At 37.3% G+C, this 23,955-nt stretch overlaps 1 protein-coding gene across 6 annotated transcripts in view; it reads right to left on the reverse strand.

The window, feature by feature from the left end:
• Nucleotides 1–23,955, reverse strand: part of PCDH11X (protocadherin 11 X-linked) — a 717,733-nt gene that overhangs the window by 376,648 nt on the left and 317,130 nt on the right. For 4 of the 6 annotated variants that reach the window (XM_060086712.1, XM_060086709.1, XM_060086708.1 and 1 more), the window contains exon 3: nt 9,334–9,414. The exons of the other annotated variants lie outside the window; for them this stretch is intronic. In XM_060086712.1, the coding sequence (XP_059942695.1) occupies nt 9,334–9,414 (81 nt within the window). The remainder of the gene's footprint in view (nt 1–9,333; nt 9,415–23,955) is intronic. 6 annotated transcript variants of the gene reach the window in all.

The raw sequence follows: 23,955 nt of genomic DNA on the forward strand, positions 1-23,955 counted from the left end.
TGTGGTGTGCTACAGTAGGCCATGCAAACTTGAATGTCCATGTTTGTTATGGCAGTTTCACTCGCACAGCTCATGTGCCTGGAATTTTCCCCAGCTTCTTGTTTTATGTTCCAATCTTTAGATGGGATTGGAAAAAAATAAAAAAAGAATTGGATATCTGCATATTGAACATCTATTGGGTGCTTGCCTTAGAATATATTGTGTTAACCCTCATAGCAATTCTATAAGAATGATATAAATATCTTCATATTACAGATGTGGAAACAAATTCAAATACTTTATCACTGGCCCCAGGCTTCACACATAGTTAATGGGAGAGACATTGGCTGGAGTCTTATTACAAAGAGAACCCAATAATATGGTTGCCTGACCATGATTATCAGCACTGCTTAAATATCTTTTCTACAGAACCCCTCTCACTAGTTCAGGACCTTTAGTTTCTGAAAGTTAGTCCAAATTTATCATATTTCCTCTTGGGAATTCTAATTTGCTTGCTGACAGTTCTCCTGTGAGAATCGTACCCTTACCCTAAACGGTGCCCCCAACTCTAGCCCTACCTAATTTGATGTTTATTCCTCCCTCATGTGGCCTACTTTTAATTCCCAACATGCTTTATTTGTGAGCCCACATGATAGATAAACCAAGTGATGAGCTTTTAGCACTCTGATTTCAGTGTCATCAAAAAGGTTTCATCTGTGATTACAAATACAATTTATTTTGCTTGGGTAGAGGCATTGCTAGAGGACTCATGTGCAGGCTGACAACTCATAATCCAGATTCCATGTAAAGAAATGATTAATATAGTAAAAGTAGGTTCATCTTTGATTTCTTCCTTATGTTTTGAAAATTGAGACCTATTTTTATTCCTATGAATTACTATTGTACCTAATGATATTTAAGGTCTATATTTATTTTCTACTTTAAAGCTTAATAACCAGTGGATATTAACATCATAGTTAGCAATTTCTTTTCAAAACTGGTTGCCAATATTTTGTAGCCTAAGAGCTGCAGAAGAATGGTCTCCATCTGTTGCAGTGTGTATTCATCTGCTGTGGGTGCTCACAAGCCTTTTATCTGTGAACATGGCACAAATCTGCTATGCTGCTGAGATTCACAAATAAGCCATCGAATCAGCGGGATGTCAGGTCACACATGGGATGCATGTTCACTGAAGAGACATTCTCTATGAATACAAAAAGAATGGGAGGCAGTGTGCAGTTGGGGAAGAATCATGGACTTTAGAATGAGAACATTAAAGTTTGAATCCCCCTAACACTCGCAAGCTGATCAAACTTAGGTGCATTATTCAACGTCTCTGAGCCCCAGTTTCCTCAACTAAGAAAAGCAGATATTATAGCTACACCTCAACAAAACTGCTGTAGGGACTGAAGAAAAGGAAATAATTACTGTGGAGCACCTAGCATGATGCTTTTAGTAGCCACTTAAAAATAAAAGTCATTAATGACTAAAAGTAAAGTACTCACACCACTAAAGGTCAAGGACAAAGGCTAAATCTTAGGAGTCTGGTCGGAGAACAATGTTGAGTATTTTCCATATGTCTGAAAATAAACGTTATATATAATGTCACATCAAGCCATGTTGATTTATTTTTTTAATGAGGCTTCCTATTGTGTCAAGACTTACCTCTAAAGTTGGCTTGGCATTTTAAGGCCTTCCACAAAATAATCCTAGAAGATGAAAATAACTCTTAAAAGTTCCCAGATTAAGCTTTGGAAAAATTCTGATCTCAGATTCTTGCATGATCATTAGCTTACATTCCCATAGAACATATACTTTTCTCTACAACATGAAGAAATCATAACAAGAAAAAAAACATCCTAAATTTCCAGCCAAAAGATAAGTGCTTTGATCTTTGAGGAAAACATGAATTATGAAGTATGTAGTTCAAAAAAAATTTAAATAAGTGTATATCTTAAAAGCATTACCAAAAATATCATCTGACGTGAAACCGAGGCTGGCAACTAAAGGAAGTTAATGGTATGTGCACCTTGGAAAATGTTTTGTGGTTTCATGACCCCAATGAATTATTTTCAAGGTACTTTTGCTGCTAATGAAGAAACATTACAAGTGACCCCACTGAGTAGACACATATTGAAATCAAAAAAAAAAAAAATGCTGCCTAAGTGTAGTCTAACATTTCATGATTTAATTATGCACAGTCTAGGAAGGCAGTTTTCTTGAATTATCTATTTTTTTTCCTTGCAAGAGAAACAAAGACACTAGTGTTGACCCTTAACCTGAACATCTAAACTTTTCTTTGGAGTTCTATTTCAAAACAAAAAAACAATAATACCGTGTGACTTATTCTATCAGTAGTTGTAGGCCATTTAGAATATGAAAGAACTGTAAGAGCTGATTTTACTTTCTGAAAACTGATTTGCCAAAGCCCTGTGGATTTCCTAACCATGTTGTGGTAAAATATAAGATTAGTGTAGCAATTCCTTCATCAAATGACTTTACTGTTAACATATCGAATTAGTGATCCTGTTAGCCACTATTCCAAGATTACAAGGTAATTCTTTAAAACCATGGGAATTCTCACACATTCTATTACTGTTAATTAGCCTTTCTCATCCTGCAGAAAGATTTTCATTAAGGATTACCACTGTAGATTTAATATGTCTACAAATTGCATTTTTCTGATTATTTTAACCTCATATTCTTTATGATCCACACATCTTATTGTTCTTTTATTTTCATTCCAGCATCATAACGAGGTCATCTTCCTTTATCATACACAAATACAAGCAGGTGTTCTAGCTGAATAGAAAATTATGTTAGTTTAACACTAGAAAGAGACTCCTTTTAAAATATTTCTTGTCCCAAGGACTACCTTCCATTATTGCTGTTCATTCGTGGTGAGAAATTATTAAAGCAGTTGTTACAAAGATGAGCTTTAGAGCCAGACCCAGGGAGTCTGCATCCTGTCTTTGGTACTTGCTATCATCTCTTGGTGCTCCAACTTCCTCATCTACAAAATAGGGTTAATGATAACAATAATAGGTTTAATAATAGCTATAAGTTTGTAATGAGAATTCAATGAGTTAATGTTTTAATTGCTTAAAAGACCACCTGATATGTAATAAGTTTATATAGTTTTGTTAAATAAAAGAAATAAATTCCTTTGCCACATATGACTTCTGTCATCTTTCCAAAGTAAAATTTTGCTCTACTTTTCTTATTTCTCTTGTATCACTTCACAGTGTTTGCATTATTTCATTTACTTTCTGTGCCAGAGGTGAACTGTGTTCTTTTTAGGAGACATAAGTCATTAGCTGTGGGTGTTAAGGTATGGGGAGTTAATGTCAAGCAGTGGATCCATTCCCCACTCATATATTCTATACCAGTTGCCTAATACTACTGTTCTAAGCTATTTATTTCTCAATGAATATAAGTCGTGATCACAATACATCTGGATTTAATGAAGTACAGTGGCAGCCAAGTTAATGTCTATATTCATAATCAGACTGTCCTCAGAATTGTTTCACAAGCATGGCCATTGTAATTGAAAGTCATAGAAAGTCACAGAAAGACTCCCCCCCCCCGATATACTAGTTTTATTTTGTTTCAAGTTTTTGACAGAATGTAATTCAGTTTTAGACTTGCTAGCACACAGAGCATTGTAATTACTAAGAATCAGAGGCAGGGAAGGTGATTGGGGTCGGGAATTTATTATGCAAGGGGACAAGATCGAGTTATTATAGAATGCTGCATTACCAAAAAATAAAAATTCCACATGAATTGGCATATGTAAACAGCATGTGAAAAGCTGGTCAATGGCCATTTCCGAGTAGCTCTCTATTTCCCCTAATACTACACAGATGCTAGGAGGTTAGCTACAGTGAATGTTTATGACTCCATTGCTGTCCACTGCACATTGAAAAGCTGCTATGCGTGATTTGATTCCTTTTACAATGTTGTTTAAAAATCACGTTAATTTTTAAAAATCTAACTTGGAGCTTCAAGACATGCATCCCAGTTGTACACATATTTTCTAAAGATTCTAAGCAAAGCGCTAAAGGAAATGGACTTACAAGGATATTTCTTATAAGGAAATGGACACTTTCATTTTTATTTTCTTTGGTCAAAGAATAAGTTGACGTATTTCATGGTTCACAAGTTAGTTTAATTAGTTGAACAGTTGGCTTTTACAGCTAAGAACCATTCTGCTTTATGGGACACCATTGTAGTATTTGCTTATTTAAAAGAAATAAACCCTCCAAGTCACCATCTGTATCATGACTTTAATTGTCATCTGAATGGTAGAGGGAGGAAATATCAAAGAGTTTAAAGATTTCAATGGAAGAATAGAAATAATTTAATTTTCAGGTTACACTCTAGTTTCAGTAGTTTCTATTCTTAGATTGTTGCTTCTGAAATCCCACAAATGAGTATTGAATATCTTCCTAAATATAAGGAACCATAAAAGCTTATTCATAAAACACATATTTTCTTTAAACTTTTCGGAGGCAAGCACAATGTTTACCAAAACCAAGGTTGAAAAGTCCCTATCTGTATCATATTTATGGTAATTCTATGCAGTGCAATCCACCACTCCATGACACATCTTAAATTTCAATTGAAGTCTCAGACAGTAAGGACAATCAAGGCTTTCAGATATCTAAAATATTTACCTAATAAAAGAACCTCAAGCAAAATGAACCCACTACAGGGAGACCAGTTCAGTGCTTTGTGACCACCTAGAGGGGTGGGACAGGGAGGGTGGGAGGGAGACGCAAGAGGGAGGGAATATGGTGATATATGTATACATATAGCTGATTCACTTTGTTATACAGCAGAAACTAACACAACATTGTAAAGCAATTATACTCCAATAAAAATGTTAAAAAATAAATAATTGTGTCTCCAACAAGATTTTAAGTTCGTAAACAAACAAGAGAATCAGTAATTGGCAAGAAATTAGTAGAATTACTTATATTGCACTCATTTCAGTAGAATACAATCAGGAGTAACTGGCTAGGTAAAAAAATATTGCTCGTAGAGCAATGTCTTATTCATAGAGGAAGAGTGCTATAATAATGTCTAATTTCATCTGTCATCTAACTATTTATCCTAGTCCTACCTCTTGTCACATTAGTAGTTCAAATCTTTGGACGTTAAAGTACACATTTTAAAATTGTGTAATTTTCCTCAAAACAGCTATTCTGAAGATTGCATAGCCTCTTAATCAAGGATACAGATGTGGTCTATCATCGTGTGTTCTACATCCTCACCAATTTTCCTGAGACTGAATCAGACCTGCAAGACCGGAAAGTCAGCTTGAAATCTGGCAAAACTTCATGAATTCAGACTTGAGTAATTTAAAGATAGTAACAATTTGGACAGCTCCTAGGTTGCAATGAACCTTTATTTAATTAACCATTTCTTCCCACAGGGCATGTATTAATTCAGTAACTCTTCCTAAAGAGCATAAATTAACACTGTAAAATATAGTAGGATGTTATTATTATAGAACACATGACTTCCATGAATTTCAGAAGCACTCATCAAATAACAAAGGATAAGCAATGGGGTTCTCTTCTCAACCCATTTGGGTTGTTTTTCTAATACTCTAGATATGCATTTATGTATCTACATTTTTTTTTTTTTTTTTTTGCGGTATGCGGGCCTATCCCTGTTGTGGCCTCTCCCGTTGCGGAGCACAGGCTCCGGACGCGCAGGCCCAGCAGCCATGGCTCATGGGCCCAGCCGCTCCGTGGCATATGGGATCCTCCCAGACCGGGGCACGAACCCGTATCCCCTGCATCGGCAGGCGGACTCTCAACCACTGCGCCACCAGGGAGGCCCTGTATCTACATTTTTAAAATTTATATACTTTGTAACAAATAAATGGCATTTGAAAATAACTGTATAGAGGATAATTTATGGTTATTAACTTGACAGCCAAGGGGTCAAATTCAGGACCTCTACGTTATGGAAAACAGTAAGTAAATCAGCCACAGAATAATAAATGGCTAACAAATGTTTAGATTGGCCTCCTCACTTCATTTTTAAATTCCCCTTATGGCCTCTATGAAGAAAACAAATTTGATTGGATTTGTTAGTCACATTTTGAGCTGTCCTTACTGAAGTGAGTAAAAGTGGATTCTTTAAGAATACCTTATAACATAATTTCCTTTAAAATTCAAACTGGTTTCTTTCAGGGAGGTCTTACTAAAATTTTTCTGATTAGCATAATATCAAATTATCCTATATTATGCTACAGCTTAAATTTAAGTCATATTGTAAAACAGTAGTTCTCAATTATTTTTTCACTCCATGACCTCATGACTAGACAAACATCAGTGGAATAGACAACCATTTAGAAGATGCTTTTTGAGGAATAATTTTACATTATGAAACAAATAAACTACCTCCAATATTATTACCAAACTACAATAGGAAGAAATATGTATTTACTGTCATATTTTCACACTAGAGTCCAGCATAAAATCACATAAAGAAACTTCATGGAATACATATCGAGAAATAAATTTTAAGAATGGTTTTTAACTCTTCCAAAATATAGCAGAGGAAGGAACAATCCCAAACTCATTCTATGAGGCCACCATCAAACTGATACCTAAATCAGACAAAGATGTCACAAAGAAAGAAAACTATAGGCCAATATCACTGATGAACATAGATGCAAAAATCCTCAACAAAATACTAGCAAACAGAATCCAACAGCACATTAAAGAGATCATATACCATGATCAAGTGGGGTTTATCCAAGGAATGCGAGGATTCTTCAATATACGCAAATCAATCAAAGTGATACACCATATTCACAAATTGAAGGAGAAAAACCATATGATCATCTCAATAGATGCAGAGAAAGCTTTCAATAAACTTCAGCACCCATTTATGATAAAAACCCTCCAGAAAGTAGGCATAGAGGGAACTTACCTCAACATAATAAAGGCCATATATGACAAACCCACAGCCAACATTGCCCTCAATGGTGAAAAACTGAAAGCATTTCCACTAAGATCAGGAACAAGACAAGGTTGCCCACTTTCACCACTATTATTCAACATAGTTTTGGAAGTTTTAGCCACAGCAATCAGAGAAGAAAAAGAAATAAAATGAACCCAAATCAGAAAAGAAGAAGTAAAACTGTCACTGTTTGCAGATGACATGATACTTTACATAGAGAATCCTAAAGATGCTACCAGAAAACTACTAGAGCTAATCAATGAATTTGATAAAGTAGCAGGATACAAAGTTAATGCACAGAAATCTCTGGCATTCCTATACACCAATGATGAAAAATCTGAAAGTGAAATTAAGAAAATACTCCCATTTACCATTGCAACAAAAAGAATAAAATATCTAAGAATAAACCTACCTAAGGAGAAAAAAAGACCTGTATTCAGAAAATTATAAGACACTGATGAAAGAAATTAAAGATGATACAAATAAATGGAGAGATATACCATGTTCTTGGATTGTAAGAATCAACAATGTGAAAATGACTCTACTACCCAAAGCAATCTACAGATTCAACACAATCCCTACCAAACTACCACTGGCATTTTTCACAGAACTAGAACAAAAAATTTCACAGTTTGTATGGAAACACAAAAGACCCGAATAGCCAAAGGAATGTTGAGAATGAAAGATGGAGCTGGAGGAATCAGGCTACAGCAATCAAGACAGTATGGTACTGGCACAAAAACAGAAATATAGATCAATGGAACAAGATAGAAAGACCAGAGATAAACCCATGCACATATATCAGGTCACCTTATCTTTGATAAAGGAAGCAAGAATATACAGTGGAAAAAAGACAACCTCTTCAATTAGTGGTGCTGGGAAAACTGGCCAGGTACATGTATGAAAAGTATGAAAAGTATGAAATTAGAACACTCCCTAACACCATACACAAAAATAAACTCAAAATGGATTAAAGACCTAAATGTAAGGCCAGACACTATCAAACTCTTAGAGGAAAACATAGGCAGAACACTCTATGACATAAATCACAGCAAGATCTTTTTTGACCCACCTCCTAGAGAAATGGAAATAAAAACAAAAATAAACAAATGGGACCTAATGAAACTTAAACGCTTTTGCAGAGCAAAGGAAACCATAAACAAGACCAAAAGACAACCCTGAGAATGGGAGAAAATATTTGCAAATGAAGCAACTGACAAAGAATTAATCTCCAAGATTTACAAGCAGCTAATGCAGTTCCATAACAACAAACAAACAAAAAAAAAACCAACCCAATCCAAAAATGGGCAGAAGACATAAATAGACATTTCTCCACAGAAGATATACAGACTGCCAACAAACACATGAAAGGATGCTCAACATCTTTGCTCATTAGAGAAATGCAAATCAAAACTACAATGAGATATCATCTCACACCAGTCAGAATGGCCATCATCAAAAAATCTAGAAACAATAAATGCTGGAGAGGGTGTGGAGAAAGGGGAGCACTCTTGCACTGCTGGTGGGAATGTGAATTGGTATAGCCACTATGGAGAACAGTATGGAGGTTCCTTAAAAAACTACAAATAGAACTACCATATGACCCAGCAATCCCACTACTGGGCATATACCCTGAGAAAAGCGTAATTCAAAAATAGTCATGTACCAAAATGTTCATTACAATAGCCAGGACATGGAAGCAACCTAAGTGCCCAACATCGGATGAATGGATAAAGAAGATGTGGCACATATATACAATGGAATATTACTCAGCTATATAAAGAAATGAAATTGAGATGTTTATATTGAGGTGGATGGACCTAGAGTCTGTCATATACAATGAAGTAAGTCAGAAAGAGAAGAACAAATACCATAGGCTAACACATATATATGGAATCTAAGAAAAAAGAAAAAAAAATGTCATGAAGAGCCTAGGGGTAAGATGGGAATAAAGACACAGACCTACTAGAGAATGCACTTGAGAATATGGGGAGGGGGATGGGTAAGCTGTGACAAAGTGAGAGAGTGGCATGGACATATATACACTACCAAACCTAAAAGAGATAGCTAGTTGGAAGCAGCTGCATAGCACAGGGAGATCAGCTAGGTGGTTTGTGGCCACCTTGAGAGGTGGGATAGGGAGGGTGGGAGGGAGGGAGGGAGATGCAAGAGGGAAGAGATATGGGAACATATGTAAATGTATAACTGATTCACTTTGTTATAAAGCAGAAACTAACACACCATTGTAAAGCAATTATACTCCAATAAAGATGTTAAAAAATTAAAAATAAAAAATAAAAAAATAAAAAAGAATGTTTTTTATACATTCATAAAAATCAAGTAAAGGGAAATATCAAGTGTTTCCTTTCATACCTGTGGTTGGGGATGAGTCCAGATCTCCACAGTAGTTGTCTTTTTCATGGGTGTGCGAGATCGTATAACCTCTTTCATTGGCTTTACAAGGGGAACAAAAAGAAGTATTTTTGTTTGTTGAAAGTGAAAAACATAGTACATTGCACACATGCATCAAACACAGGTAAGTAAAATAGTGCCTGGGTAAATATCTCTTTCTAGGCATTGTAGTTATTGAGGACTTACAATGTGATAGGCACAGCTCTAGGTACTGGGAATAAACAAGAGAAAAAAAGAAAAGAAATTCCTTTTCCAATGGAGCTTATAACCCAGTGTTACATTTAAGAGTTTCGTTAAACATTTGAAAGCAATTGTGGAGGGCATTTTAAAACATTTAAATGGCCGAAATTTAAGTTGGAGAGACTTTCAGTCCAATGCTTTTACAACTCAATGTCTTCCACAGCTTGCATTTGCAAATTTACAGTGTCTGAAATTAAAATCTATCCTGTGCATGCCACCACATCACAAATTTGCTATCTATCATATAAAGATATTTAACAATTGTTATAAATGCCAAGAAATTTATGAACCAGTATAGAGATACTAGCATACCAACCCAGAATAATTATCAAGATTTTGAAAAGATGATGTCTATATCCATTTTATTTTCTTCAGGACAGAGAGTATATTATCTGTTTTAAAAATATTGAATGTATACTCTACAAATTTCTTTGTATGTGATTTTAGTATATGGGGGAAAGGGTTTGGTTAAAAAGTTATCCTTTTATCTAGCCAAGGGAGAAATTTTTCAAGGAAGCTAAGAAAACCCAGTTCAGTGACTGTTGGAATCTCATGGGCTATAATAGCAGAATAGAGTAGCAGTGACAGAGACCTTATGTCACACTCTCAAGACTTCATACTGATGTTTGGTGTACTACCAATTAGAGTTATGTAATTATTACTTGACAGGGTTTTGAGGGGGAGCATATTTGCCACCCCAAAATATGTTTCTGGCATAAGGATTATTTTAGGCTGATTATTTTTATGAAACAGCAGACATAAGAAAAGCTCTGAAAACCAAGAGAAGTTACCCTTTTGTAGAGGATATTTACATTTATAAGGGAAATCTCCATTTGTAAGTGTGTCTCTCTCTCTGTACCAGGAAGTGAAGGATGACTAAATCTCTAAAACTTTTTTCAGTGAAGTAGGCAACAGACCTAAATCTGCACAACAATCTTACCCTTGATTATTGTGCTTTTCCTCATAGCCTCCCATAACTGGCTCCCCTGCCCCCAACATCTTCTTTGTCTTTATCTGAAGATGGTATTTAAGGTGATGGCTTGGGCCGTTTCAGATAGTTACTCAGATTTCCTGGGTATCTCTCACATATACAGGAGGGATACATGTTATTAAACTTGTCTGTTTTTCTCCTGTTAATCTGTCTTTTATTATGAGGTTGGGGGGAGGGTCTCAGCCAAGAATCTGAAAGCGTGGAGGAAAAATTATTTTTCCTCCCCCACAGTTTTAAGTGCCCCATTCCTATTGCCTTACGATGACAGTTTATTTTTTATATTTTTATTATTCCTGCATGCCCATTAGTTCAAATCAAGAAAAGAAGATAGGCTTCCCTGGTGGCACAGTGGTTGAGAGTCCACCTGCTGATGCAGGGGACACGGGTTCATGCCCCGATCCAGAAAGATCTCACATGCCACAGAGTGGCTGGGCCCGTGAGCCATGGACGCTGAGCCTGCACGTCCGGAGCCTGTACTCCGCAACGGGAGAGACCACAACAGTGAGAGGCCTGTGTACCACAAAAAAGAAAAAAAAAAGAAAAAAAGAAGAGACAGTCAGGGGTCCCCTGGTGGCGCAGTAGTTAAGAATCCACCTGCCAGAGGCTTCCCTGGTGGCGCAGTGGTTGAGAGTCCGCCTGCCAATGCAGGGGACACGGGTTCATACCCCGGTCCGGGAAGATCCCACATGCTGCGGAGCGGCTGGGCCCGTGAGTCATGGCCGCTGAGCCTGTGTGTCTGGAGCCTGTGCTCCGTAGCGGGAGAGGCCACGGCAGTGAAAGGCCTGTGTATTGCAAAAAAAAAAAAAAAAAAAAAAAAAAGAATCCACCTGCCAATGTGGGGGACGTGGGTTCAATCCCTGGTCCGGGAGGATCCCACGTGCCATGGAGCAACTGGGCCCGTGTGCCACAGTTGCTGAGTCTGCAATCTGGAGCCCGGATGCCACAGCTACTGAAGCCCGTGCGCCTAGAGCCCCTGCCCTGCAGCAGGAGAAGCTACCACAGTGAGAAGTCCATGCACCACAACAAAGAGTAGCCCCTGCTTGCTGCAACTAGAGAAAGCCCTCACACAGCAACGTAGACCCAATGCAGTCAAAAATTATATATATATATATATATATATATATATATATATATATATATATATATATATATATAAAGAGACAGTCAGATGTGGAACATAACATTTTTAAGGCCCAGTTGAGCAAGAATTATTTTGTTATCATTTAAATGGCAAATAGTGTTTATTCTGCAATGACACTATAGCTGTGATAAAAAGAATGCAATACACGTTAATATTACAGACTAAGCACTCACCCCAATATTCCAACTCACTGTAAAGCAACAGTTAGAAGAATTAGAAAATTAAAATGAAAGGTCTCATCATAGCAGAATTTCATCACAAAGATAAATGAAAATGAGTGACAAAAGTAAGTTTCTGAAAAGCTAATTTGTTAGCCAAACAGAGAGAACTACTCACTGATGGCGAGTTATTAAACAGGGTTTGCTTACAACAACCAAAGAAATACATCTAGAGAAAACAAACTTAAGACTATTAGCGTTTCACCAAGTACAGTTACTCAAAAAGTTGAGGACATTGAGAGCAACAGCAATGGTAAATTAAAAAAAAAAAAAAGGGAAAATGGTATGGAGTGTTTTTCCTTCCTGAGTTAACAGATGTTACCAACAATGCTTAATTGCTGTTACTTGATTGAGGAAGTGATACCAAGTTTGAAGAGACTGAAAAATTAGCCTCTATGAATGAATTGTCTGTGTGGAACAGAACAGGTAAGAATATTTTCAAAGAATTTGACAAAACACTAATTCAGTAAAACCTGATGTGGGATCTGTTAAGGTGTGTTGCAACTAATAGTGGGTGAAATGTATGTTGCACAGAAAAAAAGTTTAGCTGGACAAAAATACAATACTTTGGAAAACATAAGGTGTTCAAAGCCTATGGCTGTTTATTGTATTACACATCAGCAAGTACTTTGTGCAAAATATTTGAGTCTATCATGTGTTATTGAACTAGGAGTGTCAATAGTGAACTTCATTCACTATTGCTAATGGAACTATTGTCATTCTGTGAATGTTTATCAAAATTGTAAGTTGAATATCCTGACTTGCCTTACCATACAAGCAGTTGGATGGCTTATAAGTGGCAAAGGTTTATTTTTGAGCTCAGAGCCAAGACGGAAATTTTGCTGAATGAGAAGTACACTTGACCACTATTATTGAATGCTGAATCACTCTGGCAATTAGTTTTTGTTGCAAACTTGATAACGTCTTGATAAATCAACCTAAAATTGTAAGGTAAAAGAGTGATTATGTGCAAAATTTATACTGCAGTAAAGTCACTCTGATGACAACTAAAATTGTTTGAGTCACAAGTAATGGTAAGTTACTTTATACACTCCAGCCCTGTAGAAGTTAAAACAAGAAGCAGAATTTCCATTTGTGCACAAACTCAAATTTTCAATAGGTTGCAATAAATATGGAATTGAGGAGCTTTTATCTGTCAATTAGAAATGATCAATCTTCAATGTAATGGCATGCTAAATGGCATATATGAAGAAAAGAATCTAATACAGTTCTTCACATGCCTTCCAAGGATAGATATGTTGAGTTAAATCTATATGCTTGTGGATTGATATCAGTATTGGGCAGTACCTATCTGTGTGAAAAGACATTTTCCGAGATCAGATATACAAGACCATTCATTTAATTAGTAGTTCTCTATTACATAAAACATTGTACTCATTATTATTACACTTGATGGTTTGAATATCATCAATTGAAATTTTGGGGGAATTTGGTTTCTCTTTTGTTTTATATAAAACCTACTGAAACTGAGCAGGACCCTGTGGGGCTCCTGGGCACAAAAGCCTTTCTGCTTTCCCTGTTTTTTGTTTGTAGGAAATAAGCTTCATTCAGGTTCCATGACCATCCCTAGTTCCAAAGGGTAGGTTCAAATAGTTGTTAATCATGGAAGGGAGAGGATTGGGAGACAAAGGAGGAGCAGCCAAGAAACGATAGTGCAGCTTTGGGGCAGGGTCCTCTTGCCCCCTCAAGAGATATACATAACAATATCTTTGACCTCTTCTGCAGAACTAAAACCCCCACCAAATGGAAGATGTTAACTACTTGATGAAGCATTCTTCATTCCAGAGAAAAGGTCACAGTTTGATAACCTCCAGAACCACAGAAACCCGTCACAAGACCACGGTGATGCCAGATGATCTCTGGATTGAAGGAATGCAAGCCCTGCATGCACCATGATCCTTATCAGCAACACTGCCCCCCTTGAACCATTACTATAAAACTCCTTACAAGACCCCATGGGTTGGGACACATAGTTTTCAGGGCATTAGCTTACTGTGGCCTCCTTCACCTGGCAAAGAAATAAAGCTATTCTTTGCTACTTCACCCAAAACTCTGTCTCCAAGATTCAATTTGGTGTGAAAGAGGTCAGGTTTCAACAACACTACTCTGGCCCTTTACAGAAAAAGATTGCTGACTTCTGATCTAAAGGAAAAGAAAAGACAAACTAATAACTGTAATTAATGGACAAGTCTATGAAATAAGTAAAGTCTGGTAGACTCTAGATGCAGAGGGTGAAGAGAATACTTTTTTTGGCAGAGAGAGCAATGTGGTCTAAGGTAGGGAAATCCAGGATGTTGTCTATATGACTGAAGATGTAACTGAATGATGGGACAGATGTATGAGAAAGTGAATTAAGCACATATTCCTGATGGACTTGCAAAGTCAGCTGGTGATTTTATAGTTATACACTAAGCAAAGAGGAAATTCTCAAATGTATTTGAGGAAAGTGTCCTGTGCTACAGTAGTTTCTAAGCAGATTTGTGCTCAGGTCTCAGATTTAACCTTATTTTTTAGAACAAGTCTACTAGAGTTGCATTTCCTATGCACAGTTTAAGAATGTGATTTTAAAATTTTCTGTCAATTGTGAGCAGTTTTATGTCTGTCTGTGTGGCAGTCTGTCAAATGTATCATGCCACATTGTAGGGTAGCAAAATTTGCCACCCCAAAACTTATCTTTTTGACATGAGGATTAATTTAGGCTGGTTATTTTGAAGAAACAGAAAGCTCAGGAAGTTTTTCTTGTTCCTTCCCCCTTAACTGCCTAAAAGCATTTAGATGAAGGGCCTATTCGCAGAATAGAGCTATCACAAGAGATATTTGCAAAGAATATAAGCTTGGTGAGGTGGAGGAAGCTCAGCAGTGACTAGAGATCAGAGTCCACTCTGTGTCCCATCCTCCCTGCTTGCCCCAGCAAACATTTGTTTACCAAACATTTGCTTTTACATCTCCATGTAAATTGCCTTCCTCAGCATCAAAGCCCCAAACCACTACCCCCAACATCCTTCTTTGTCTATAGTTGAAGATGGTATTTAAGATGAGAGTTTCAGGGCTCCCCTGGTGGTGCAGTGGTTGAGAGTCTGCCTGCCTATGCAGGGGACATGGGTTTGTGTCCCGGTTTGGGAAAATCCCACATCCCACATGCCGCAGAGTGACTGGGCCTGTGAGTCATGGCCGCTGGGCCTGCGCATCTGGAGCCTGTGCTCCGCAACGGGAGAGGCCACAACAGTGAGTGGCCCACGTACCGCAAAAAAAAAAAATAAAATAAAATAAAGATAAGAGTTTCAGCCATTTTGGTGAGTTACCCAGTTTTCTGGGATCTCTCCCATGTACATATGTTATTAAATTTTTGTTTTGATTTTCTCCTGTTAATCTGTCTCAGGTCATTTTAACTCTTAGAACAGCCAGAGGAACTTAGAAGGACAGAGTAAAATTTTTTCCTACCTGACAACATTCAAATGTCCATTAAATTAAATAGGGATAGTATATTAGGTGGTTAAATGCTTAAAACTATGTGGATGTATCTTGTCCATTTAACTTTGACAATTAAATATCTCTATTGTATAATATGCTTCAATATTCAACTATTAGGAAAAGTTTATTGAATTATATTGTGCACAAAAATAACAATTTAAAGGTGAAATAATACTCCCACCCCTAACAATGCTCTTTCCATTACTCTTTCCCCTTCCACCAAACCCCAGAGTTTTAATATTAATAACTAAGAAATGGTCTAATAAAATAGCTCCAATATACAGAATTGCTGAGGATTAACTATAATGCAAATGAGAGAAATGGCAGTTCTAGGAAATACTAGTGTTCAAAAAATCTATGCTTGACCTTTTTAATAAAACAAAATATGGTTCATCATTGACATCTGAAAGATAAGATGCAGATCTATGTTTCTGTTTCTTTACATGCACCACATACTGAACCAAAATGTATCTTCCCTTTTATGGAATCAGATGTCAAGCTGTCAAGTAAAGAGTAAAGTGCTTTATAATAATCACTGTCTTTACAGATTTAAACCTCATTTTAATCCAGTTCATATTAAGACAGTGCTCAATAGTGAAAAATGAGAAGTACGACTTATTGTTGATTGTAAAGAGTTGTGAGAAGTGTCACTGGTATTATTGCTAAAAATTAAAAAACGAATACTTCCAAGAAGATGGACAGATATTGGCTCTTCTTATCATTCTTGAATCAGATATTACTAGTTCATAGTTTAGACATTGGAAGGGAATTCAACTTTATTTAAAAACGTATTAAATCCATTAGACACTAATATTTCATCAGTGATGCCCTATTGATCTAATGAAATAGTCATACATGAAAGAAAATAAAATGTTCATTTATCTTATTTTACCTTTCAGAATCCAGAAATTTTATGCCTTAAAAACTTGTCTATAGTCTGCTTGAATGATTTTATTTATGAATGTGGGAAGAGTCTGGCTAATAAGGACCTCTGAATCAGAGTAAATGTCCCAAACTGTATTAAATCTCCCCGAATTTTTTGTCTCAGGCAAGAAGTAAGGAAATTTTCAACCAAATTTACATTCACAGAAATGTGAATTATAGCCCAAAATATACACAGTGATATAGTTTTTGTGATAAATGGGAAAATATTTTCGGCTGCCAAAAGATTTAGTTTTTTAAAAAAAATAATAGGACACTGTTACAGGTGACCTACAAGAATAAAATTCACTTCCCCAACTGTGACTGCCCTACAGAAAAGGCTTATGAAGCAATATAATTTGATTTAAACTTCTAAATATGACAAGGCCTTCTAAATGTTCTTCCCAAATGTTTTCCTGACAGTGTCGCACAGAATCTGAGATTCAGGAACTTAACATATTAACTGCATACCTTAACCTGACTAATCCCCAAACTACTGGGTCAGGCAAACCCAGACTGATTCTGTGATTGTTTTAGGTTGAAATGCGGAATGCATCCTTTATTCTCCCTCTTGGGAAATTTTATTGCCACTTTAATCTAATGGTAAGAAAATCATAGTTAGAATAAGATCATGATATTTCTGACTAGTCTCAACATTACATTATTGTTTCAAAATCTAGCAGAAAGAGAATCCAGAGGAGCTTCAGTGATTCAGCAATCACATTTCTTTCTCAAAGGTTGCAGGTTTCCCACTAGAAATGTAAGTATGCTTCCATTTTCTTGGTAATGGTATGCAAGCCAAGAATCTCAGATTTTGCAGAAATGTGACATTCTAAGTTGTCACAATCATCCTTTTATTTTAGCTACCAAAGACTACAAGTGAATTTAACTGATAGATTATTGTTATTTTATTGCCATATATTAGACACATTGACAGGTTAGGGAAAATGTCTTCACAAACTAGCATATAAGACATTTTTGGAAAGTCTTATGTAATATCTACCACAATGATATATGCCTAAAGACATGTAAGTATGTGGGTGAGGCTTATAGTGATAATATTTATAAAACTTTTCCCTCATTCTCATTTACTTTCTTAAAATAAATCCAAATCCTTACTACGGGGATAATATCCATCCAAACTATGGCAAACATTTACAAATATAAAGTGAAATTTGATCCTTATTTTTGCCCATGATATATTTACTTGAAGGATTTTGTGTTAAAAATGTTGGCAGAGGGGAGCTTCAAGATGGCAGAAGAGTAAGATGTGGAGATCACCTTCCTCCCCACAAATACATCAGAAATACATCTACAAGTGGAACAACTCCTACAGAGAACCTACTGAACGCTGGCAGAAGACCTCAGACCACCCAAAAGGCAAGAAACTCCCCACGTACCTGGGTAGAGCAAAAGAAAAAGAATAAACAGAGACAAAAGAATAGGGACGGGACCTGCACCAGTGGGAGGGAGCTGTGAAGGAGGAAAGGTTTCCACACACTAGGAAGCCCCTTTGCGGGCAGAGACTGTGGGTGGCCGAGGGGGGAGCTTTAGAGACACAGAGGAGAGCACAGCAACAGGGGTGCAGAGGACAAAGCAGAGAGATTCTCTCAAAGAGGATCGGTGCCAACCAGCACTCACCATCCCTAGAGGCTTGTCTGCTCACCTGCCGGGATGGGTGGAGGCTGGGAGCTGAGGCTCCAGCTTCGGTGGATCCCAGGGAGAGGACTGGGGTTGACTGCATGAACACAGCCTGAAGGGGGCTAGTGCGCCACAGCTAGCTGAGAGGGAGTCCAGGATAAGGTCTGGCACTGCCAAAGGGGCAAGAGACTTTTTCTTCCCTCTTTGTTTCCTGGTGCGCAAGGAGAGGGGATTAAGAGCGCTGCTTAAAGGAGCTCCTGAGATGGGCGCGAGCTGTGGCTAACAGTGCAGACCACAGAGACGGGCATGAGATGCTAAGGCTGCTGCTGCAGGCACCAAGAATCCTGTGAGCAACCACAGGTCACTATCCACATCTCCCCTCCCGGGAGCCTGTGCAGCCCACCACTGCCAGGGTCCCGTGATCCAGGGACAACTTCCCCAGGAGAACACATGGCATGTCTCAGGCTGGTACAAGGTCATGCCGTCCTCTGCTGCTGCAGGCTCAGCCCACATCCGTACATCTCCCTCCCCCTGGCCTGAATGAGCCAGAGCCCCCGAAACAGCTGCTCCTTTAACCCTGCCCTGTCTGAGCAAAGAACAGACACGCTCAGGTGACCTACATGCAGAGGCAGGGCCAAATCCAAAGCTGAACCCCGGGAGCTGAGGAAACAAAGAAGAGAAAGGGAAATTTCTCCCAGCAGCCTCAGGAGCAGCAGATTAAATCTCCATAATCAATTTAATGTACACTGCATAAGTGGAATACCTGAATAGACAAAAAATCATCCCAAATTGAGGAGGTGGACTTTGGGAGCAACCATATATATACAGTTTTTCCCTTTTTTCTCCTCTTGTGAGTGTGTATGTGTATGGTTCTGTGTGTGATTTTGTCTGTATAACTTTGCTTTAACCATTTGTCTTAGCATTCTGTCTGTCCTTTTATTTTTTTTCCTTTTTTTTTAGTATAGTTTTTAGCACTTCTTATCATTGTTGGATTTTTTTTTTTGGTTTGGTTGCTCTCTTCTTTCTTTCCTTCTTTTTTAAATTAGTTTCTAATTTTTTTTTAAACATGTCTGCATTTTATTGTGTGTAAATGATACCTTAATAAAGTTGATTACAAAATGAACCAAAAACAAAACAACGAAGAAGAAAAACCTCTCAAGACCTCAAAGGAAATACACTGTTTTCTTCCAGGGTACCAGACTGGTAATGAGGCACTGGTCTGTTCTACCCTCAGATTATCCCGAGAATTATCTAGTCTATTTTAAAGCACTAGAGTCCCCTATCAGAAAAACTCACCCCATGTTTAATTACTTTTTTTGTTTGTTTGTTTATAACTTTATCCTTTTATTTTTTTCTTTTTATTTATTTATTTATTTTTTGCTTTATAACAAATTTAATCAGTTATACATATACATATGTTTCCATATCCCCTCCCTTTTGCGTCTCCCTCCCACCCTCCCTATCCCACCCCTCCAGGCGGTCACAAAGCACCGAGCTGATCTCCCTGTGCTATGCGGCTGCTTCCTACTAGCTATCTACCTTACGTTTGGTAGTGTATATATGTCCATGCCGCTCTTTCACTTTGTCACAGCTTACCCTTCCCCCTCCCCATATCCTCAAGTCCATGCTCTAGTAGGTCTGTGTCTTTATTCCTGTCTTACCCCTATGTTCTTCATGACATTTTTTTTTCTTAAATTCCATATATATGTGTTAGCATACAGTATTTGTCTTTCTCTTTCTGACTTATTTCACTCTGTATGACAGACTCTAGGTCTATCCACATCATTACAAATAGCTCAATTTCATTTCTTTTTATGGCTGAGTAATACTCCATTGTATATATGTGCCACATCTTCTTTATCCATTCATCTGATGACGGACACTTAGGTTGTTTCCATCTCCAGGCTATTGTAAATAGGGCTGCTATGAACATTTTGGTACATGTCTCTTTTTGAATTATGGTTTTCTTAGGGTATATGCCCAGTAGTGGGATTGCTGGGTCATATGGTAGTTCTATTTGTAGTTTTTTAAGGAACCTCCATACCGTTCTCCATAGCAGCTGTACCAATTCACATTCCCACCAGCAGTGCAAGAGTGTTCCCTTTATTCCACACCCTCTCCAGCATTTATTGTTTCTAGATTTTTTGATGATGGCCATTCTGACTGGTGTGAGATGATATCTCATTGTAGTTTTGATTTGAATTTCTCTAATGAGTAAAGATGTTGAGCATCCTTTCATGTGTTTGTTGGCAGTCTGTATATCTTCTGTGGAGAAATGTCTATTTAGGTCTTCTGCCCATTTTTGGATTGGGTTGTTTGTTTTTTTGCTATTGAGCTGCATGAGCTGCTTATAAATTTTGGAGATTAATCCTTTGTCAGTTGCTTCATTTGCAAATATTTTCTCCCATTCTGAGGGTTGTCTTTGCGTCTTGTTTATGGTTTCCTTTGCTGTGCAAAAGCTTTTAAGTTTCATTAGGTCCCATGTGTTTATTTTTGTCTTTATTTCCATTTCTCTAGGAGGTGGGTCCAAAAGGATCTTGCTGTGATTTATGTCATGGAGTGTTCTGCCTATGTTTTCCTCTAAGAGTTTGATAGTGTCTGGCCTTACATTTAGGTCTTTCATCCATTTTGAGCTAATTTTTGTGTATGGTGTTAGGGAGTGATCTAATCTCATACTTTTACATGTCCCTATCCAGTTTTCCCAGCACCACTTATTGAAGAGGCTGTCCTTTCTCCACTGTACATTCCTCCCTCCTTTATCAAAGATAAGGTGACCATATGTCCGTGGGTTTACCTCTGGACTTTCTATCCTGTTCCATTGATCTAACTTTCTGTTTTTGTGCCAGTACCATACTGTCTTGATTACTGTAGCTTTGTAGTATAGTCTGAAGTCAGGGAGCCTGATTCCTCCAGCTCCATTTTTCGTTCTCAAGATTGCTTTGGCTATTCAGGGTCTTTTGTGTTTCCATACAAATTGTGAAATTTTTTGTTCTAGTTCTGTGAAAAATGCCAGTGGTAGTTAGATAGGGATTGCATTGAATCTGTCGATTGCTTTGGGTAGTAGAGTCATTTTCACAATGTTGATTCTCCCAATCCAAGAACATGGTACATCTCTCCATCTATTTGTATCATCTTTAATTTCTTTCATCAGTGTCTTATAATTTTCTCCATACAGGTCTTTTGTCTCCTTAGGTAGGTTTATTCCTAGATATTTTATTCTTTTTGCTGCAATGGTAAATGGGAGTGTTTCCTTGATTTCACTTTCAGATTTTTCATCATTAGTATATAGGAATGCCAGAGATTTCTGTGCATTAATTTTGTATCCTGCAACTTTACCAAATGCACTGATTAGCTCTAGTTGTTTTCTGGTAGCATCTTTAGGATTCTCTATGTATAGTATCATGTCATCTGCAAACAGTGACAGCTTTACTTCTTCTTTTCCAATTTGGCCCCAGTTTCCTCTCTATCCTCATGGCCTCACACTCTCATCCGTGTTCATTGAGCAGCAGTTACACTGGTCTCCTTTTTATTCTATGATGACATCTGGTATTTGCTTTTCTTTGCTCTTTTTGCTGCCTGCAATCCTCTTTCATTAGTTATCACATTGCTCAGTTGCTCACTTCCATCTTCACAAATATCATGCTTTCAGAGGAGCCTTCCTTGGCTACCTTATCCCTTAAACCTATTTTATTTTCTCTTCTTTATTTACTAACATCTGACATTGTTACCCGCTATACATTTGTGTAGACTCTTAACACTCACTAGAATATAAGATTCATAAGGGCAGGGACTTTGTCTGTTTTGTTTTCTGGTATACCCCAGCACCTAGAACAATGCTTGGTACAGTGTGCTTGCTCAAATATTTGTTGAATATAAGGCCAAGGGGTTCCTACAATCTCCTCATGTAGTAGTCTTGAAAAACAAACTGTAGCTCTCTTAATACAAGGAAAAGGATGATGCTGAGTATCTCTAATGGTCTTTACTTTCACCTCTAAATATGCAAATTCTATGTGTTAAGCACTTATGTTTAGATGAAGGAGGCACTGAGGAAACAGTTAAGATATTTTGAAATCGAAGGCTTTAAAAACAAGTGCAATGAAATATAACACGTCCTATGATAGAAGTTTTAAAGGAACACAAACAAGGAAAGAGTTGTTGATTCTATCTTGAAAGAAGTTTCCATAAACCCCCTTTCCAGATAGGATTGACAACTCCTTCCTTATTTGTTTTCCTTTAAAGAAAGATGAGTAGTTTGTGAGATAAATGGGAGAGGCATCATTACAAGTCCAAGAGGGCATCACAAGCTGCAAGAGCAACATGAATAAAGGAAAGCCTGGGTAAAACAGTTTGGCCTGTTCATGGATGCAGCTTGTGTAAAATATATGGTTATATGATAGAGGAGATTGAAGAGATAAAGTAGGCAGAGGACAATTTGTGGCAGGCCTTTTTAGGCCATATTTATTTATACATTATTTTGTAGTGAATGAAGATCCTATAAAAGTTTTAAACATAGCTCTTTCCTGTTTTCAGATTCTTAATGACAAAATATGTGGCTAAAAAATAGGTCAGCTCATTACCCTGTGTTCTATTCACATAACACAAAGAGTTTCCAGAGACACAAAAATGCTTCTCTCAAATACTTCTCTAAGGAAGGAATTAGACCAGCTTAATTCATCAAGTCTAAGCAGGGTACACTCATAAGTAACACTGTATTTTCTGTTAAAACAAAATGACAATCATTTTTATGGGGTTAATGTTGTGAAAAGACTGCTAAGTATTTCTATAAAGAAGAAATGATTAACTGTCAAAATTATCTATTTTAGAATGAGACTAAATATCAAGAATATTTTAATCCTAATTAAATTTTGATGGAGTACTACATATTCATTAAAAAGGATGATTCTGATGATGATATAACGAAGAGAAATGGTTCCATATATAATGTTAATTTAAAAAGTAGAATTAAGAATTGTATTTACCATATAATTTCAACTAAATAGAAAAAAAAAGCCACTGTGATAGCCAGGCTCCAAAATGCCCCCCAAGGATATTGCCTCCTTGTATGTATGACTGGTATCACCTCCTCCCTCACTGAATAAGGCTGACTTGTGTAACCAATATAATATTGCAGAAATGACAGTGTCTGAGTTCTAAGGCTAGGTCATAAAAGATATTATAGGTTGTCTTTTGCTTTCTCTAATGATCACTCACTCTGGGAGAAGTCAGCCATCCCATCTATGAAGATACGCTAGCAGTCATATGGAGAGTTGCACATCATGAGGACAATTGAGACCCCCTTTGGACATCCAGCAAGGACTTGCCAACCATGTTCATGAGCCTTGGAATCAGATCCCCCAATCCTAGTCAAACCTTCAGATGATGGCAACCTATGTTGACGTTTGGACTATGTTGGGAGGAAAACGTTTCCTCTACCAACTTAGGTCCATGTAGTAGCTATGGTGGTAGTGGGGCTGTGAATGAATTGATAACAGTTAGATTAACAAGAGAAAACATGAGTTCTGGAGCACTTTACAAGAAGTGGCTCTCCAAATAATCAGGGGTAAGTGTTTATATATCAGCTTAACAAAGGGAGGTGGGAATTTGTGGCTTCAGTGAGAAAGTGTGGAAGGTTCTATTGGGCTTGTTTACACAATATTTCACCCTGGTGCTAGTAGGCAGTCTCCTTTATGGCTGGAAGCTTCCATGGAGGGGGATTTATGGCAGTTTAATCCTCAGAAAGCCCTGCTTTAATCATCAATCAAAAGGATGTTCAGATAAGGCTTTTTCTGGAGCTATTTGTCCAAAATGTTTCAGTTTATAGTAGTCTTCATGCCACTGTGGTGGGTTATTTGTCAGTTTCACTGCAACATCATGATTCACCCAGTTAAGTCACTCTTGAAAACCCGATTCAAAGACTATGTGAGATAAAATGTTCACTG

This window comes from Mesoplodon densirostris, chromosome X (assembly GCF_025265405.1).
Source record: "Mesoplodon densirostris isolate mMesDen1 chromosome X, mMesDen1 primary haplotype, whole genome shotgun sequence".
Classification (NCBI taxonomy): Eukaryota; Metazoa; Chordata; class Mammalia; order Artiodactyla; family Ziphiidae; genus Mesoplodon; species Mesoplodon densirostris.